At 37.7% G+C, this 21,081-nt stretch overlaps 1 protein-coding gene across 5 annotated transcripts in view; it reads right to left on the bottom strand.

The window, feature by feature from the left end:
* The window catches only part of PRELID2 (PRELI domain containing 2), a 130,998-nt gene that overhangs the window by 79,932 nt on the left and 29,985 nt on the right, over nucleotides 1-21,081 (bottom strand). For all 5 annotated transcript variants that reach the window (XR_010157355.1, XM_063811550.1, XM_009449882.4 and 2 more), the window contains one exon: nucleotides 12,147-12,252. Coding sequence is in view for 4 of the 5 variants with exons in the window: in XM_063811550.1 (XP_063667620.1) it covers nucleotides 12,147-12,252 (106 nt within the window). In the remaining variant the exon portion in view is untranslated. The remainder of the gene's footprint in view (nucleotides 1-12,146; nucleotides 12,253-21,081) is intronic.

Below are 21,081 nucleotides of genomic sequence, written 5' to 3' on the forward strand. Positions count from 1 at the left end.
CTAGTTAATGGCAGAATCATTAACTTTCAGTAGTCTTCAAAGTAGATATCAGAAGACAAGACCTAACAATTTTGTTTTCTTCTCAACAATTTTATGAAGTGAGATTAGCCTAATTTATTAATGATAAATGGAAGTTTTAAGAAGTTAAGTCTTTCATTCAAGTTATACAGCCAGAATATGGATGATATCCAGTGCCAAATTTGAGGAATTCTCTTGGGAGAAAATTTGGCAATAAGCATGAAAGGTCTTAGCTCAGAAAGCAACAAGAAATGCACACAAATATTTCTATGGCATTTATATTCAAAAATTTATTCCAATATTATTCATAATAGTGAAGAAAAATAGAAACCAACAATAACAGCTATTATGCTGATGGAATATTATGCAGGCATCAAATATCATGTTTTCAAGGAATACGTAATGACACAGAAAAAAATGTTTATAAATACGTCCACAAATGAAATAGTTGGGCTAAATAATCCCAACTTTGGTTTTTTTTAAAAAAAAAACATACATATACATACATATGCAAACATGAACAGACATATAAAAAGATCTACGTCAAAATGTTAAATGTGAATACACTGAGTATTAGAATTATGAATGATTTTATCTTACTTGCACTTTAATTAAAAATTGAAAATGAATATTTAGTAATTTTATAATTCAAGAAAATGATAAAAATATATCATTTTTAAAAGAAATACCACAAACTTGCCCTGTACCATGGTATATCTAAAATGTTTGTATTTAAAAGGCTATTACCTATAAAAATATACTTCTTAGCAGAGAATGTCTCTTAAAGCTAACAATGATTGAGGTTTTACTATGTGCCAGGCATATTTCACATATGTAACCTCACTTAATCCTTTAAAAATCCTGTAAAATGGGGTTTATGATCACTTCATTCTAGAGAGAGAAAGTTTAGGGTCTGAGAGAGAAAAGTGTGACTTGTGGGAAGTGAGAAAGCCTAATCAAGGGCCAAGAAGCTTTTCTCTAAAGCTTCATACACAATCCCTATGTTAAACATACAGACAAAACTTTGTTTCACACTGAACAATCTTTCTAAAGGCACAGCATACTATGCTTTTAGTTCAGAAGTTGATATTTGGTATACGATTGTTAAGATGTCTATAATTTGCTTTAAAATACTTCAGCACATAATGTATACTATGACAGTATGAGTGTTAGTTCAAGTTATACACTAGGTACAGCTAGATGCCCTAATGCAGGCCTCACATGCCAGAGGCTGTCTGTGAGCATTCTAATCAGCAACCTCGCTCTCCAGAAACTTCAGTCAGACACCAAAGGCTTTGATTATTAGCACAAGGAATGTTAAAATTGCAAATTTTCACCAGTAAAAATAATGGCTTGTTAACTAGCATAATGGATATTAGAAATGGACTGTCATTAACTCAATGAATGGAACTTAAGATACGTGGATTAGCTCAAAATTCTAAATGAGCACCCATCCTTGTGCCATCAGGGTGTAAGTCTCTATCTAGCAAGCCCTTCACCCTCCAACTTTAGGGATGGCATCCACAGTTTATGCCTAAATGGTCCCAGGGCCAGCTACTACATCAGAAGATTCTGGTTACCTGATGCTCTCTATAAAATAGCTGAATCCTGCCTTGGAATATTGTCTGCTCTGCCTTCAGTGAGCTGTTCATGCAATTCATGGCCTGAGCACCCAAAAGGATGAGGACTTAATCAAACTTACAGAACAGGTCAACTATTTTGTGCCTACTTATAAATAAATAACTAATAAATGTCACAATATATGTGTCACAGAAATTTCCATAAACTGTTAATGAGGTTTCTGGGATGCAGCTGACCCCCAGCAACCTCTCATTATAATCAATACCCAGTATATATCAAAAAGAACTTAATACTTCTGCCTACAACTCAGCATACAGGTTGGATAAGGTCAGTGTGGCAGGCAGCTTCTGATGTGGCTCCTAGTGACCTGTGCCTCCTGGTATTTATGCCCCTGTGTAATCTCCTTCTTTTTAGTGTGGGCTGTGACTTTCTTCTAATGAAAAGAATACAGAAAATAAAAGGATGTCACTTCAATTAGTTTATAAAAAACTGTGATATTTCACCTTGGTAGCACTCTCTTGCTCTCACGCTCACTGCCACATTCTGAGATCATCTATACAGAGGCCCATGTGGCAAGGAACCAAGGGAGGCCCGCTGAATCCTACCAGCAACCATGTGAGTTTGGAGATGAAGCTTCCCCACTGAGCCTTCAGATGAGTTTGCAGCCCCAGCTAAAACCTTGATTACATCCCTGTGAAACCTTGAAACAGATCCAACTAAGCTGTGCCTAGACTCCTAATCTACAGAAACAGAGGTAATACATATGTGTTGTTTCAAGCTGCAAAGTTGGGGCAATTTGTTACACAGCAATAAATAACTAATACAGTTACTTTACAAAAATAATGCCACCAAATGTCTCAAGGTTTTTCAAATGCCTACTTGAACTACATTTGTACTATCTCCACTTTTTTCTTGAGTCCCAGGAAATTATCTCCCACTACTAAAATGGATTTCTATAAGGCTAAAATAACAAGCATACACCCCAAGGAAACCGCATATTCTGATTTCTTTAGCTGTAGCATGTCTAGGCCAGACCTTCTTCAAACGATGTTCAAATTGTTTGACTTGCCCGCATTGTTTCAGTGACAAATATTTCACACACTGTTGAATTCAATCGTTCTCTGCTTCAGCCTCCTGATCACAATAAGAATAATGATGGAACTAATAATGGGGCCTTGCCAGGAGAGTGGCTGAAATAACAAATTATTTCATCACACATTGAAAATGTATTTCACAAACTCAAAAACAAAAAACAAAACAAAACAAAACAAAAAACACGTCTATGCGATTGCATAATGAGAGCTCTGCATTTCCACAGCATTTGTAGTACTCTCTAAAGATTCAGAAAAACTACGCTAAAAAAAGAATGCTTGCATAACAAGACTGTTATCACCCATGTTATCTCCTAAGCCTCCCCAGAGAAGCAAAATGTGGAATTTGTAAGCAACTATGTGGGGGTTCACCAAAACGTTCTTTTGCTTTGCGTTTGGAAATTTTTGGTTTGAGATTTTTGGGGAGTGGGAAGCTAGCAATTTTTTCACTTCACACGGAAGATGTCAATTTGGAGGAGTAGAGACAAAAGCTCCCTAAATAGTATGCCCAAAATAGTAAATGGCATGCTGTCTCAACAGGGCAATATTGAAAAGAGGCAACAATTTTTTTTTTTTTGACATAGGGTCTCACTGTCACCCAGGCTAGGGTGCAGTGGTGCCATCACAGTTCACTGCAGCCTTTACCTCCCAGCTCAAGCAATCCTCCCACCTCAGCCCCCGGAGCAGCTGGGATTATAGGCACGCAACAACATGCCCAGATAATTGTTTTGGTTTTCTGTAGAGACGAGATCTCCCTATGTTGCCTATGCTGGTCTCAAACTCCTGAGCTCAAGTGATCCTCCCACTTCAGCCTCCCAAAGTGCTGGGATTCCAGGCATGAGCCACCACACCCTGATATCTTCACTTTTTATGTATAAATTGAACATAATATAGTATATGAACAAATAATCAGTCTATCTATGGTCTTAAAATTTCATGGTGAAAAGAGCAATTAGGGGGAAATTGTCTAAAAAGGCTCCTGAAGGGAGTAATAATGAAAAAAGGGTTGAGAAACACTGACCTAAGGAAAGCCCTCCCAAACTGGTGAGCACCTGCAGAGCATCAGTGATGTCTCTGTTTCCTCCTCTTTGGGTCCCTGAGGTCTGAGATCATGACTTGACTCTGGCCTGGGTGTCTTCCAGCTCTGCTTCACACAGTGGTTGGGCCATCTCCCAAGGCTGTAGAAATGTATATGAAGCCTTTCATGTGTCCCAGATTTCCACCAACCACTATTTTCCTTCAGATCTATCTTTTTGATCGGCTTTCTGAATGTACTTACTTATCTCAAGGCCTATTAAAAGCTAACTACATATTTTAGCATGACTTGAGATAAGCAAATACTTGTCTTCAGCATGTTTTTGGCACTTCCAACATACTATCTTCTATTGGCCACCATGGGTCAAAAGTGTCCACCAGCACATGAAATCTAGGCTGAGAGAGACTATGGCACGGTCAAGAGATGAGTGAATGCCTCCCAGATTGAGGAACACACTGTATGGCACACCCACCAGTGCTCACTGGCTGATGGTATATATTCATTCTTCTGTATAGAATTGAGAAAAATTCACAGAAATGGTATACCCCATTGCTGTCATGCACACAGATAGACAACTATCTCAAAAGAAGTGGCCCACTCTCACCACTTCTATTCAATATAATACTGGGAGTTTTGCTAGAGCAATTAGGCAAGAGAAAGAAATAAAAGGCACCCATGTAGAAAAGGAAGAAGTAAAATCATCTCTGTTTGCTGGCAACATGATTTTATATATATATATATAAAACCCTAAAGACACCACCAAAAAATGGAACTGATAAATGAATTCAGTTAAGTTGCAGGATACAAAAATCAACATACAAAAATCAGTATCATTTCTATATACTAACAACAGACTATCCAAAAAAATTAAGAAATCAATCTCATTTATAGTAGTTACCAAAGAAATACTTAGGAATAAATTTAACCAACGCAGTAAAAGATCTCTACACTGAAAAGTATAAAACATGGACAAAACTGAAGACACAAATAAATGGAAAGACATCCCACGATCATAGCTTGAAAGAATAAATATTGCTAACTTATCCATAATACCCAAAGCAATCTACAGATTCAATGCAATCTCTATCAATATTCCAACAACATTTTCCACAAAAATAGAATAAGCAATTCTAAAATTCACATGGAACCACAAAAGACCTCAAATAACCACAGTAATCTTGAGTAAAAAGAACAAAACTGGAAGCATCACACTACCTCTTTTCAAAATACATTACAAACCTATAGTAATCAAAATGGCACAATACTGGCATAAAAACAGACACATTGAATAATGGAATAGAATAGAGAGACCAGAAATGAACCTGCGCATTTACAGTCAATTGATTTTCACGGAAGATGCCAAGAACACACAATGGGAAAAAAAACAGTCTCTTCAATAAATGGTGCTGGGAAAACTGAATATCCACATAGAATAATAAAATTGGACCTGTATCTCACACCATATACAAAAATCAACTCAAAATGAACTAAAGACTTAAACATAAGAACTGAAACTATAAAATTACTAGAAGGAAATACAAGGGAAAAAATCCATGACATTGGTCTGGGCAATGATTTTTTGGATTTGGCCTCAAAAGCACAGGGAACAAAAACAGACAAATAAGATTGCATCAAACTAAACAGCTTATGCACAGCAAAGGAAACAATTAATGGAGTGAAGAGACAACCTGCAAGTTGGAAGAAAATATCTACAAATCACACATCTGATTGGGGTTAATATCCAAAATATACAAGGGATTCAAACAACTCAATTGCAAGAAAACAAATAACCCAATTAAGAAATGGGCAAAGAACCAGATAGCTATTTCCCACAAAAAAATATACAAATGGCCAACAGGTATATGAAAAAAAGAAGGCTCAACAGCACCAATCATTAGAGAAATGTAAATTAAAACCACAATGAGATATCACCTCATACTTGTTACAATGGCTGATATCAAAAAGATGAAAGATAAAAAGTGTTGGCAAGAATGAGGAGAAAAGGATGCCCTTGTACACTGTTGGTGGAAATGTAAATTGGTATACCCATTATGGAAAACTATATGAAAGTTCCTCAAAAAACACAAAATAGAACTACCATATGATCCAGCAATCCCACTTCTGGGTATTTATCCGAAGAATTGGGAAGCAGTATGTCAAAGAGACAGCTGAACTCTCATGTTCACTGCAGCATTATTCACAGTAGCCAAGATATGGAATCAACCTAAGTGTTCAACAATGGATGAATGGACAAAGAAAATGTGGTATATGTACACAGTGGAGTACTAGTCAGCCTTAAAAAGAAGCAAGTTCTGTCATTTGTGACAACATGGATAAACCTGGAGAACATTATGTTAAGTGAAATAAGGCACAGAAGGACAAATACCTCATATGTAAAATCTAAAAAAGTTAAATTCATAGAAGTAGAGAGTAGAATGGTGGTTATCTGAGGCTGGGGGAGGTGGGAGAGAATAAGGAGATGTTGGCGAAAAGGCAAAAAGTTTCGGTTAGACAGGAAGAATAAGTTTTTGAGATCTATTGTATAGCATATTGACTATAGTTAATGAGAATATATTGTAAATTTCAAAATTGCTAAGAGTAAACTCCAAACGATCTCACCACAAAAAATGTTAAATATGTGAGGTGATAGATATTTTAATAAGCTTGAATTAATTAATAATTCCACATTGTGTGTGTGTGTGTGTGTATATATATATATCAAAATGCCACATTGTATCCCGTAAATATATACAATTATAATTTGTCAATTAAAAATAAAAAATTAACTTAAAAATTTAAAAAACCTTTTAAATGAGTCCTCAAAATATTAAACATATAATTAATCCAGCAATTTCACTTCTGGATATATATACATATATATATATATATATATATACACCAAAAAGAATTGAAAGCAGGGACTCAAACAGATATTTATATACCCATGTTTATAGCATATTATTCACAATAGCCAAAAGGCAGAAGCAACCCAAGAATCCACCAATGGATAATGTCTGTTTTCACACTGCTAATAAAGACATACCAGCCACTGAGTAATTTATAAAGGAAAGAGTTTTAATTGACTCACAGTTCCACATGGCTAGGGAGGCCTCACAATCATGGCAGAAGGCGAATGAGGAGCAAGTCACGTCTTACATGGTGGCAGGCAAGAAAGCTTGTGCAGGGGAACTCCCATCACTACCAAGAGAACAGGATGGAGGAAACAGCCCCCGTGATTCAATTATCTCCACCTGGCCCCACCTTGACACGTGGGGATTATTACAATTCACGTAAGATTTGGGTGGGAACATAGCCAAATCATATCAGATGACTAGACAAACAAAATGTGATATATACAAACAATGAAATATTAGCCATAAAAAGAAAGGTAAGTCTGACACATGCTACAATGCAGATGAACACTGAAAACATATGCTCAGTAAAATAATGCCAGTCACAAAAAGACAAATACTGTATGAGTCCACTTATATGACATAACCAAACTAGCCAAGTTCATAGAGACAAAAAGTAGAATGGTGGTTGCCAGGGGCTAGGAGGTGAATGGGATAGGAAGTTATTGTTTAATGGCTAAGGAGTTCCTGTTTGGGAAGAGAAACAAAGTTATGGATGATGGTGATGGCTGCACAACAATGTGAGTGTACTTAATGCCACTGAACTGTACACTTAAAAATGGTTAAAATGGTAAATTTTATGCTACGTATATTTTGCCACAATAAAAAACAAACTTTAAATATTATTTTTAATACAAAGGTATTTTCAAAGCAAATAACAATACATCTGCAGTACACAGAAAAGCAGAAAAGAGGATACGTCATTACAGTAAAAATGGGAGAAACGTCAGCTAACACACTGTCAACCTGCATGGCACTGTGGAGTTTAGGTCAGCTGTAGTGTAGACGACAGATGCTGAGGCCTCTGAACAGAAGGGAAGATATTCACTTGCCCCTCATAGGCCGTTTCAAGTAGCATGGCCCCATTCCTCTGGCCCGTTCCAAGCTCCTCTTTTGTAACTGAGCTCCCTACGTTTGCATTCCTCCATCATTACCGTGTATCACATCGCCTCACTCTGGTTATATCAAGAACACCCAGCTTGCCCCACGCAAGTGGCTTAAGTGCACAGATCATGGATGCAGCACTGTGATGCAGAAATCAAGAGCACTCTGGGGTCAGACAAGCTTGGGTTCAAATCCCCGGTTCACAATTTACTAATTCTGTGACCTTGAGAAAACTACTTTGCCACTTGGGACCTCAGTTTCCCTATGCATAAAATGAAAATAATTCCTATTTCATTATGTTGTCCAGAAAATCAGATAAGGTAATGCGTGCCAAGGACAGTGCTTGGCATCTACTAAGCTCTTGCAAGCACTGGCTGTTATTTTAATATGCTTCCCAGCACTGATCATAGTGCTGGCACTGAACACCAAACAAGGCTCAATAAATTTTCTGCATCAGCAGATGTTTATTCATTGTCTGTCCTGCTTTCCACCCTGAGCTAGATGTCCCAGAAGTAAAGCTGCTTAAGGCACAATCTCTATCTTGTGAATTATGTCTTAATTCTTACTTGTGTCTCCAGCATTCTACCCAATGCCTGGCACATAGGTGACACCCAAAAAGTGCTGGTGGAATTGAACTTAAAATCTAGTTGTCTAGACTGTATGTGTTTACATGAATTTGAGGGAGAGAAAAAAAAACATATAACCATAAAAAGAAAATATGTTAAAGAAGTATGTGGCAGTGATTTTTTTTAATTCTTGAAAACTAAAACATATTTTGTATATTTGACCTGTGTTTACTAAGTTACAGAAAGTTATCAAACTTAGTTTTCACATGTACCTGTGGGAACACATTAAAATCCCCATTTTGCAGACAATTAAACTGAGAATAGGGAGGGCCAAAGTGATTTGTGCTGGGTCACAAAGGTGAGGAGAGCGAGTCCAGAGGACTGTAAGTTCAGAACCACTCCTGTTTCAAGGATACATCTGTCAACTTGACTCCCAAAGGGAAATCCCAGTTCTCCTGCCCACAGATTTCCACTCCAGGAGGAAGGAGGGGTCTGACTGGTGTGTGAAAAGTCAGCATTTGTGACACAAAGGCTCCCAAATTCCAAGTTACCTCCCTTTAAGAGTGATGAAGGAAGGAGAAAAAAGCAATTGAGCCAGTCCCCAGAGGCACAGAATACGTATGACCTCAGCTTGGGGATCCATGGCTAAAGCCAGCTTTTAATTTACAAACATAAAAATATAAAGTTTGTGAGTACCTAGTTTTGATTTTTCTGGAAAAAAATAGATATCAGATCCCATCATTACCACTACTAAACAGACTCAGCAATAAGTCCTAAAGTGAAAATAAAGTCACCTAAAACACTCTTATGGTGACTTCCACAGAAACCATTTATGCAGGCTCAGCTGTGAAGGTTTATCAGGAAGTCAGGCTGATACCAGAAAAAATGACCACTTGGATAAAACAAAAAAGACACTCAAGCATAAATGGCTCCTAAAATCAAAAAGCTAATTAAACGTGGCCTCTTCAAAAAGAAAAAGTAAGTCAGAAAAGGCAAAAGCTAGCAGGAAAAATATATTCTTACTTCTAAGCATAATAAATGAGAATAAAAAGGAATCACTTTAAGAAGTTGAAGTCACCTAATTATTTCCAGATAATATTCATCAGAAACCAACTGTGAACCTCCCTGGGCATTTCCTTTCTACTCATTCCCACACGAATGGATGGAACACTGTCCAAGGTACTATAGGTTGGGAGAAGGGAATAAGAATTAAGGTGAATGAAACCACTTCTGCCATCAAGGAACATAAAATCAAATGTGGGATCATGATAGAAACTTTGGGGAGTATATATCCGCCCCACAACCCCTTTCCCTGAGAAGTGGCCCCTAACCCTGGTCCATGTGGTCATGGCAGAGAATGAGCCATAACTGGACAACTTGACTTCCACCTTCCTGGTGGTGCCTGACCTATAGGAGGCCAACGAGAGTCCCTCCCAAAGAATTAATAAAGAAAAGAAATAAGCTATTTTGTTATTAGTGAGAATTCTATTAATATATAATATGTATGCTTGACAGTGGAGGCCCATGTCCCATTATATAGCCTGGGGAGCAGAGAAAACCAGACTACACAGAAAGAGTGGAATAAAATAGACACATAGTCTTACAGACAAGAGCTGAAGAAGGAATACCACTTGGTTCCTGGCAGTGTTCAGTTCCCAGTGAAGACCTTTCTGAAGGCTGCCAGCCTCACTACCCTTGTACACTTAGAATGAGCTAGCCTGAAGTGGTTTCTGTTACTTGCAACCAAATAGTACTAATAAATCCAAAGAGAGTAAGACCACAACACAAATTCATCTAACAAACACAAGTATTAGTGAAGTTCGTGATGCTAGGTAGGCAAGGATTTCAGTTCATTCATCTGAGGGCTGCACAGTAAAGTGGCAAGAGGGAACTCTTACTGACAAAAGATAGGGATTTAAGTCCAGACTCCACCCTTTGCTAGTTCTGTGACCTTGAAGAAACACATTTAGCCCACACTTAGCACAGTGCCTAGTGCAAAGCAGGTACTCAATATATATCTGTAAGAGGAAGGAAGCAGGGAAAGCAGTTACCACATATCGGGTATGCTTATCTTTTAAGTCAAGTCATTTCTCATTAATGAAATGGGAATTCTCATTCTCATTAATAAAATGGGAATAAAAATTTCACTTTATGTGTCTCACAGGATCAGAATGCACATAACCACTGTGCGATTAAAAGTCATTATTAGGTTCATCAGATTAATCGATGCATCAAATACAGACCAACCTCAGTTAATGAAATAATATTTATCTGAAATAGGGGTTAGCTACACCCTACAAGCCAAATCCAGCCCACCACCTGTATTTATATGGCCTGCAAGAATGGTTTTTATAAATGAACATTTGCAATCAATTTGATAATAGGGAACACGAATTTTGAACACTGCTTCACCTAAATGTTATCTCTCTCCCTCAAAAAAATCCCATTCTTCTAGTGAATATACCTGTATTATAAAAAAATTCAATTTATTATTACTATTATCATCATACAGAGTTTAAAGGATGCACAAGAAGTCAACTCAGTAAGAAACATGGCAATGAAATTACTTTTCTCATCAGTTCCACTATTTTTAGAGTACAATGCTGCAGAACATGGGAGTTTTTACAAATGCATAAATTGCAATATAGCAGAAAAAATTGCAATAATGTCTGAGTGAGTAAAGGTGACATAAGATCTTCCGGAAGTTCAACTACTCCCTTCAAGTCCAGGTTTAAAGAGGCTGGACCAGTCTGAATATATGCCAGGAACCACCTCAACTGGAGCAAGAACACATCATCAATCACAACAGTATGTCTATGGTGTACAGAACAGTACTGAATATTCATTCACCACCCTCAGCCTCCCAGATGAACACCTCCTAGTACAGGTTCATCCTTGAACCTAGACATGCAAAAATGAAAACAAGGGTCCATTGCCAGGAAGTCTCTGAGGGTCATAACAATGGTTCTTTACACCAGCAGTTAATTCTATCCCACAAAACAAAATGAGGTAAACTTATACAAAAAGTCCTGAGTAAAATCTGGAAATAAATGAGTATAATTATCATCGTAATTAATAACAGTAATAAAACACTTTGGAGCAACTGCTTTATACTGAGCACTGCAATAAGCACATAAAGATGCATAAGCAATGGGTTTTGACATGAAGTTTTAAAAATAATGCTATTAAGGAAAGAAAATAGACGATATAAATGTTATATGGAATACCATAGAGGACAGATTAAAATGGAAAAGCTCTACTTAAAATAGAGCACACAGGACCTTAGAACTCCAACGTGGCTTCTGAATCACTTTCATGGAAGCCTAAGCTCCCTTGAGAATAGAGTTTGAAAACTATAAGAATGGACAATTGGGGTCTCTGTATTTTCCTCATTCACAATATTAGGACAACAATAACAGCTCCTGCAAAGGTTTGTGAGGATTCAATGAGTTAATAATACAAATTCTTTTAGCAGTCAGTAGTACATAGTAAGTGCTCAATAAATATTAACTATCATTATCTTTATTAAATAGTTGTCATCATACTATACATTATTATTCATTCTGATTATTTCTTTTAATTAGTTTATAAGTATGCTCCAAATTTTCACATACTCTTCATTGGCATATTTTTAATTTAATGAGCCATAAATGCCACTTTAGTTTTACTTTGATTTGAATTTATGTAATAATTTTGAGGGTGATTATTTTTGCATATATTTGTTTATTAACTATATGTTTTTCTCATTATGTCTGCTCATGAGTCTTATTCAATAACCCTATTGGAACTCCTATTGTTTTTTAAAATTAATGTTGGTTCAAAGCAGAAATATGGTTACCTTCTGGGCTCCCTGTCTTAAGAATGTGCTGGCAAAAGTTTCTAAAACACAGTTGAGAAATCCAACTCCTGTGATTGAAATCCTGCCTCTTTGAATGAACTCTGTCCTGCAAAAAAAACAAAAAACACATCTTTGATGTCATTCTATGCTTGGATATGTAAACGACAGACATTTCTAGCTGCATAATTACCACTTATAATCAATAAAAAATAATATCCTTAATAATTCAATAACTACCTGTTATAAGAAGATTTTGTTAAAAGTAATTTATAGTTTATATAATATTAACAACAGTCTTATTCAAATTAAAGAATATTCATTTCATGCTGCAAAATCTCTTTTTAAAAATGAGTCTGAGGTAATTATCAATGATATGACCTTAGGTAAATTATTTAGACTCTCTATAACTCGGTTTCCTCACATGTAAAATGGGAACGACCATAGTATCTTTCTTTTACAACTACTGTGGCAAGTAAATGAGTTATCACACATCACAGGAATATGAAGAGTTCCTAACACATAAGCATTTACTAAATGTTAGCTACTATTACTAAAGAGAGTCAGATAGAGACAAGATTGGAAAGCCAAACACCTGGAATGACTTTTTCAATCCTTGATTGGAGAAGGGGGTGAGACAGAAGAGATATGTCACCATCTCTACCAATTTTAATTACCAAAATTATATCAATATTAATTATCTTCATGTCATAAAACAGAGATCTAGATTACACTTAAGAGTGATAGAAGTAAGATGGCTGAATAGGAAGTCCCAAGCCTTCATTACCCTGAGAGACAATGACTTAAGAACAATATACAAACCAAATTGCCTTTATGAGAACTCCCTCAAGAATTAGCAGCACCCCAGGTAGGTGCAAAGCCAAGAAGAGCCACATCAAAGCAGATAAGAAACTTTGTTGCTTTTACCTATGATAGCTCCCTCCCACCCAGCATAATGTAACGCAGTCAAGAAAAAACTCCCAGCTTCTGGCTTCTCCCTCAGTAGGGATAGAAAAGTGCTAACTGTGCATCCAACATCCTGTCTTTAAGAGGGGCATGACTCAGAGTGCTAAAGGAAATGGCAATATACTTTCAAAAGCAAGCATGGTGGCTTGTTACACTAGAGAGCCTGCAGTACCTCAGACAGACAACAAGGGTAACAAAAGATCATGGGCTCTTGAGAACAGGGGCAGTCCTCTGTGACTGGGAAATTACACACAAGTCCAGAGAAGATGCATCCCTCAAAAAGGTTTGAGAGGCCCCCAGAATCTCAAGCTAGGCTGACTAGTGAAGGTCTTCCCTGTATGAAGCCAGTCCATAAGACTGGGAGAAGTGGCTGTTTTTTTATATACCCAAACCTCAACAAAAGATCACAATGCATGCAAAGAAACAAGGAAACATGGCCCAATCAAAGAAACAAAATTAATCTCTAGAAACCAGCACTAAAGAAACAGAGATCTATGAATTACCTCACAAAGAACTTGAAATAACCATCTTAAAATGCTCCATGAACTAAAATAGACAACTAAATGAATCAGGAAAAATAAAGGGCAAGAATAAAATGAGACTATCAACAAAAAGAAACTATGAGAAAAATGAGAACCAAGCAGAAATTCCAGAGTTGAAGAATACAATAATGGAACTAAAACACAATTCACTAGAGTGGCTCATTCAATAGCAAACTTGATCAAGCAGAAGAATCAGCAAACTTAAAGATAGGTTATTTGAAATTATTGAGTCAGGAACCAAAAAATAAATAAAAAGAATAAAGAAAAGTCAAGAGAGCCTAAGGGACTTATAAGACATCATCAAACAGATCATTATCCACATTACAGGAATCTCAGAATGAGAAGAGAGTGAGAAAGAAGCAGAGTGAATGCCTATTTGAAGAAATAATGGCTGAAAATTCCCCAAATTTGAGGGAGGAAATTGGCATACAAATTGAGAAAGCTCAATGAACTTCAACTAGGATAAATACAAAAAGACTCACATCTGTGCAAATTAGTTCAACCATTGTGGAAGACAGTGTGGTGATTCCTCAAGGACCTAGAACTAGAATTACCATTTGACCCAGCCATCCCATTACTGGGTATATACCCAAAGGATTATAAATCATGCTACTATAAAGACATGTGCACACATATGCTTATTGCAGCACTATTCACAATAGCAAAGACCTGGAACCAACCCAAATGTCCATCAATGATAGACTGGATTCAGAAAATGTGGCACATATACACCATGGAATAGTATGCAGCCATAACAAAGGATTAGTTCATGTCCTTTGCAGGGACATGGATGAAGCTGGAAACCATCATTCTCAGCAAACTATCATAAGGACAGAAAACCAAACACCACATGTTCTCACTCATAGATGGGAACTGAACAATGAGATCACTTGGTCACAGAGTGGGGAACATCACACACCAGGGCCTGTCAGTGGGTGGGGGCCTAGGGGAGGGATAGCATTAGGAGAAATACCTAATGTAAATGATGAGTTGATGGGTGCAGCAAACCAACATGGCACATGTATACCTATGCATCAAACCTGCACGTTGTGCACATGTACCCTAGAACTTAAAGTATAATAATATATAAATATATATATAAAAGACTCACACCAAGACACATTATAATCAAACCGTCAAAAGTCACAGAAAAAGGGAGAATCTTGAAAGCAGTAAGAGAAAAGCAACTCATCACATTAAGCTCCTATAAGATTTTCAGTAGATTACTTGGCAGAAACTTTGCAGGCAAGAAGTGAATAGAATGACATGTTCAAAATACTAAAATTAAAAAAAAAAAAACCTACAAGACAAAAATACTACATCCAGCAAAACTATCCTTCAAAAATGAAAGAGAAATTAAGATGTTCCTAAATAAACAAAAGCTAAGGCAGCTCATCACCACTACAGATTTGGATTACACTTAACTTTGCCTCATTCATTCATTTGTTCAACACACTGACTGCATGGCTACTATATGCTAAGTGCCATACTGACTGCTAGAGGCCCACAGAGAAGGAGATGGTCTCTCTCCTCCAGGATCTCACTGGCTGGTGGAAAAGACACATAGGCAAGTGGGAGAGTGTCAGCAATTGGAGGTGAAGCATTCCATCAGAGGAAAACCACAAGGACCCAGGTAAGGAGGCGTGAAGGAAGAGAGATGTCTGAGGAGCCACAAGTTATCTAAAAATGCCCAGTACATGGTATGGGGCTTGATAAATTCTTCCCACAGGAATGACTGGAGCATAAAGTGGGTGTGGGAGATGTTAGGGTATGAGGCTGAAAGGATAATTGAAGACAAGATTGCAAATGGCCTCAGGCTGAGAAGTTTAGGCTTTCCCCTGAAGGTAATGGTGGCTTGTCTTCTGAGGACACCAAGTACCCGGTATAGATTAATAGTCACATCTGTGCCACTGACTAAAACGCTCATTGCCATTCCTTAATGCTTTTAGGCAATCTCCTATTCCCCATTTTCACCATAGTGCTTACACTGAATGAGTTCAATGAGCATTTGTTAAATGAACTAATTCAATTTCTTTGTAATAAAAAATATTCAAAACAGAAAACATTTTCTCAACCTTACATCTCTGTGGAAAGGAAATGAGAGCCACGTCTCCTGTATGTATAGTTGGCATGTGTTTATATACATGCATACATGAGCACATGCACTGAAGCAATCAAAAAAATCTGAGAAAATACTGGATCCAACAAACTGTCATTTTGGTCAAAATGGTTATTAAAACCTCTTAATTAGACCTCACTAATAGCAGTAGCCTCTATATTTAGATCATGCATACAATAAAAGGAAGCCTTCAGAATTCCTCTCTCCCTCTCCCCCTTCCCTTTCCTCCCCTTCTCTTACACACACACACACACACGCACACACACACACGCACACACACAAGCGAGTTATCCCATCCACTCTGACATAAATACCTTCCGTCTAAGCAGTTTTCACCCCTTAGATTTAAGCCTATTTAAAATGATTTGCTCATGTAAAACTATATCCTGGTGACACTAATCTTTCCTGTCTTTATTCTGGATTAGTCAGAATAGAATTTTACAGTGATTTTAATATTGAGAAATGAAAAGTTGAGCAGTCTCACACTCTTGGGAGAGATGAACTCTTCAGTCCTCAGTCCTGAAGGCAAATGTAGGTGAGGGATTAATAAGAGTCTCTTACATCATATTCTAACCAATATTTCTTTCTGCCACTTTTGGGAGAAGTAAGTCCTCAGAAAAGCACTCTTGGGTTTTGTCCACATATCAGAGAATAACAGAGCAGTAAAGCAGGGTCATGCCCTTGCCATCAACGAGATGAGAGTTTATCCTATTATATTTTAAGAGTGCCAGAGAAGAAAATATTGCACTTTCCCTCAATAACTCATTGATAAAGCACATCAGACACTCTTCTTACTACAAACAGCTAACCTAAATCCCTCACACTGGAATTAATCTCCATCTAAGTTCTGTGCAAAACACAGCAGTTTACACAACACATGGTTTAATTTCAGCTTCATTTAAAAAAAAAAGACGGATGGATGGATGGATGGATGGACAGACGGACGGATGAACAGACGGACAGATGGACAGATGAGTAAGTGAACAGAGCTAAAATGTTAACATTAGGGCATTAGAATTATATGTTATTTACTTGCTTTGTTCTTTTTAGTGGTTTATAAATTTTCTATTTAAAAAATATGTATTCCTTTGGCCATCACCAAAAAGTCTATTGAGTAATAAGACCCTGAGTATCACTTTTATATAAATAAATAAAGCATTTTATAAATGGCTGTGCCTTTTAAACCATTTTCAGCAACAGTACCTGCTAACTTCTGGCTTGCTCTTCATTTAAAGTCTTGTTAAATCACCTCTTGGCTTTCGTTTTCCCACGTTATGTAATCTCGTTTCTTTGTAGCTTGTGTCTTAAGACTTTCTCCCCACCCTGTACTTGAAGTACATAGTGTTTCATCATCCTCAAGACATATAAGGATGACTCAAGTTTTCCTTCACCTGTCTTTCATCTCTGAGAAGCCTACAGAGAGGACTCTCCATCACATTTATGATATTACAAATTCAGGGTCATACTTACTCCTGGAAACCCCGTATCGTAACAGTGTACATTCTATATCAGACATTGTATTACCTTCTGAGGTTGCTATGCTTTGAAAATTATTTTCTCTCTTTTATACATGAAGAAACTATGGTAAAGAGATGTTAAATAACTTGCCCAAGGTCACATAGCTTAATGTCATGAGGATTCATTAGCTATCACCTCAAAATCCTAGTCTTCCTCTGTTCTTAGTGAATGACACAACTGTTCTTCTAGTCCACGAGATTAGAAATCTTAGCAACATGTTAGATGGTCCCCTCTCTAGAATCAATCTAAACATCCAGTAAGTCACCTGATTGTGCTTATTTCGCTTGTAATGTCCCTCAACAATCCATGTTACTCTCTTCCTTGCTACTGCTACTGCCTGGGCTTGGCATAGAATTTTCTCTCTCCAGGACCATTGCAAAGTGCCTCCCAATGGGGTCCCTGTCTCCAGCATGAATTCCCTAAACTCCGTACTGACAAAAGTCAACTTCCTAAGCACACACTGATCATGTCACTGCCTATTAAGGCAGGGTGAATAATGCCCATGTGCTCAGTCCTATGTGTATAAGACTCATCCACAATGTTGCATGTAGTTGTTGTTTGTTCATTTTCATTGCTACATAGTGTTCTACTGATTGAAAACACTCCAAATTATCCACTCTACAGAAGATATTTAGAATGGACTCAGTTTATGGCTATTATCAACAGTGCTGTTATGAAAATGCTTATAATGTAACCAGATATATATGTGCACAAGTATCTCTGGAGTATCCAGCAGTCAATTACCTGGGCCATAGCACATGCACAGTTTCAACTTTAACAGATCAGGCCAAATGTTTTTCTAAATGGTTGTATCTATTTTTTCTTCATTGAATCCTCAATTTCAATTGCAAAGACTAGCGCATGGTAGGAAATCAATAATACATTTAGGAAGGAAAGAATGAAGAGATGGAGGGAGTATAGGGAAGAGAAAGTGAAGAAGCAAAGGCAAGAAATATATAATACATCTCAATACTTGTGTCATGGAAAATGAACCAGATATCATAGGAGTTCCACCGGCTCAGGTCAACAGAAGACAACCTTCACCTGACTGTGGGATGAGCCACCTACAAAATCTGAGAGTGAGGCTCACCCACTCAAGCAGTGCCTGTATCTGAGTCCCATCTCTTGCTTTGTCCACTTAGTGGGTATAATTCAAGACAAAAACCAATGGAACTGTGACAGAGCAAGCACAACTCAAATCCCAGAACACCTTTGTGAAAATGAAGGGCAGCTTATACAGTCATTTAAAAATTTGTTTTCTTCTGGATTTGAGAAAATAAAAAAGTTCAGGGGAAATATGGATCAGGAATTAATCCCCAGAGCACGCAGTCACCAGTGCTGAATCCTCAAAACGGCAGTTTCCGGGAAAGCAAAAGCTCTTAATGAGATCCTGTCCTTGAATTATTGACTGGTTAGGTATGGCAAATCTTGCCTAATTGTTTTCATGATGGGAATCTAATTAAAGTGTCTTTGAGGGGGATAAAAAGCTTCCGCAGATACTCTTGTTGTGATGACCTCAGTTCTAATCATGTTTTTAGCATTCTCCTGTAAGCACACAGAAATAACGGTCCCAAAGGAAACACGGGTCTTCAAGTCAGACTGCTCACTCACTCCTGACCAACTCCCTGGCTCTGCTGCTGCTGCAGAGACTTCTTGACTCACTGCTGCTCCAGGATGGCAGACTATGTAGTCTCTCCCATGCTGTCTGTCTGAACCCATTTACATAACTGCCTCCACAGAAAACCAATGCAATTTGCAGAGCTCTCAATACACGCTATGTAGTTTCAGCCTTAACACGAACATGTGTATTTATACGTGTAAAATCACACACACACACACACTATATATACATATACATGCCTTTAAGACAGGGAACGAAGGCGCGGCTCCTGGAATGAGACCATTTACATTCACATCTTGTTTTAGCTTGCCTACCCACCCACGTAGTAAGTTCCTGAAGCTCTGTGAAGTTTGCTCTTCTCTAAAATGGGGTTAATAATACCTATTTCATGAGTTCTCACAAGGTTGAATAAGGCAATATGCGGAAAGCACTCAAAGTACTATGTGTAAGCACTCAACAAATGTGAGTAAACAGTACTAACATTAGTAATAATTATGCTGTTCTACTACAACCACCATTATTATTCCAATTTAAAGTAAAAAAAAAAAACAAAAAGCACAGTGGCTGAGAAGTCAAATAACCACTGTGAAAATCCAGCCCGAGGCAACTCCAAGACTCTGTAATTCATTAACTTCTAGGTGGAACTCAATCACCATAAACCACTTGGCAATTAAGGGAATGAACCCCTTCCCCACCCCAGTTTTAACATTCAAAGCTCTTGGAACAGAAGCCTCCCAACTTCCCAGACTCCTGTCCCACCCTGCTACCCCACACTCTGCACTGTGAAACCAAACATTCTACCATCCTTCTCTGACCTCCTCTCCTAAGCGCTTTCCCTCTGAGCTGTTCTGCTAACCCATCCCAGAAACCAACAGGTTGTTACCTAAATTATTAACAATGAGTATCAACAGGGTATGCCATAACACTAAGAAATAAATTAAATGATAGAATCTCAGAGGCTCAGCAGGTTAGTACAAGTATACATTTCAGGACAGTCTGGCTCTGTCCCTTAAAACATGGTATTTAATAATTGATCATTAATATGCCTCACGCCTGAAATCCCAGCACTTTGGGAGGCTGAGGCAGGCATATCATGAGGTCAGGAGTTTGAGACCAGCCTGGCCAACGTGATGAAACCCCATGTCTACCAAAAATATAAAAAATTAGCTGGGTGTGGTGGCATACACCTATAAACCCAGCTACTCGGGAGGCTGAGGCAGGAGAATTGCTTGAACTCAGGAGGCAGAGGTTGTGGTGAGCCGAGATCACGCCATTGCACTCCAGTCTGGGCAGCAGAGCTAGACCCTGTCTCAAAAAAGAAAAGAACTGATTATTAATAATAACAGTTAACATATTTTCATAGCCTATTGTGGTAAAGCATTGTATTAAGTTTTTTATATACATGCTTTTCAGTTAATTCTCACAACAGCCTTATAAGGTATATAATATTAACCCGAGTTTACAGATTAAAAAAACTGAGGTTCCAAGAGGCAAACTTACTTATGGTCATATAAAAATAAGTGACAGGGCCACTATTAACACAGTTAACCTCAGATCCCATGTCCCTTCCCACAACCCTGTTACCTAGAAAAGTGTCTATTCAGTGAAAGCTTACGGGCATCCTGAGTTGATGGCGAAGCTTCAAATTACACAATGGTTTGTAAACTAGCTTAGGTGGAGGCTTGTCTTGGGATATCAGGCCCAACAGTGCATGCATCCCACTCACAGCTGGTGCTGATTGTCTGCCCAGTGGAGGACGTAGACCCTGAGTCTAGATTGTCACCAGGTTCCTCTCTATTGTCTCGAGATCTTTAGGTTATTCTGCATTATCTCAATGCCTGGTTAATAAAGTATCATAATTTTTAATACCAAAATTCTTTATTTCCTATAGCTACAAAAGCTAACCAAACAAAAGAAAAAAATTTAACTGGCATCTGTGTTTCCTAAGAGCAGAAAATGCAATATAGTTTTGACACTAATCATACTTACTGAAGTCTCCCCTCCTCATCCCTTATTTCCATTCTTCTTGCATAAATTCAGTAGAGCCTTCATATGAATTTTGACTTTTCAGCAGGTGTTTCCACTGAAAAGTGTTTAGTGTTTGCTAGATAGCCAGAATATTAACCAATCATGCTTTATAAGATTAACAAGAATTTTGCAAAAAATGAAGTT

The sequence above is a fragment of the Pan troglodytes genome, chromosome 4, assembly GCF_028858775.2.
Source record: "Pan troglodytes isolate AG18354 chromosome 4, NHGRI_mPanTro3-v2.0_pri, whole genome shotgun sequence".
In the NCBI taxonomy this organism is placed as follows: Eukaryota; Metazoa; Chordata; class Mammalia; order Primates; family Hominidae; genus Pan; species Pan troglodytes.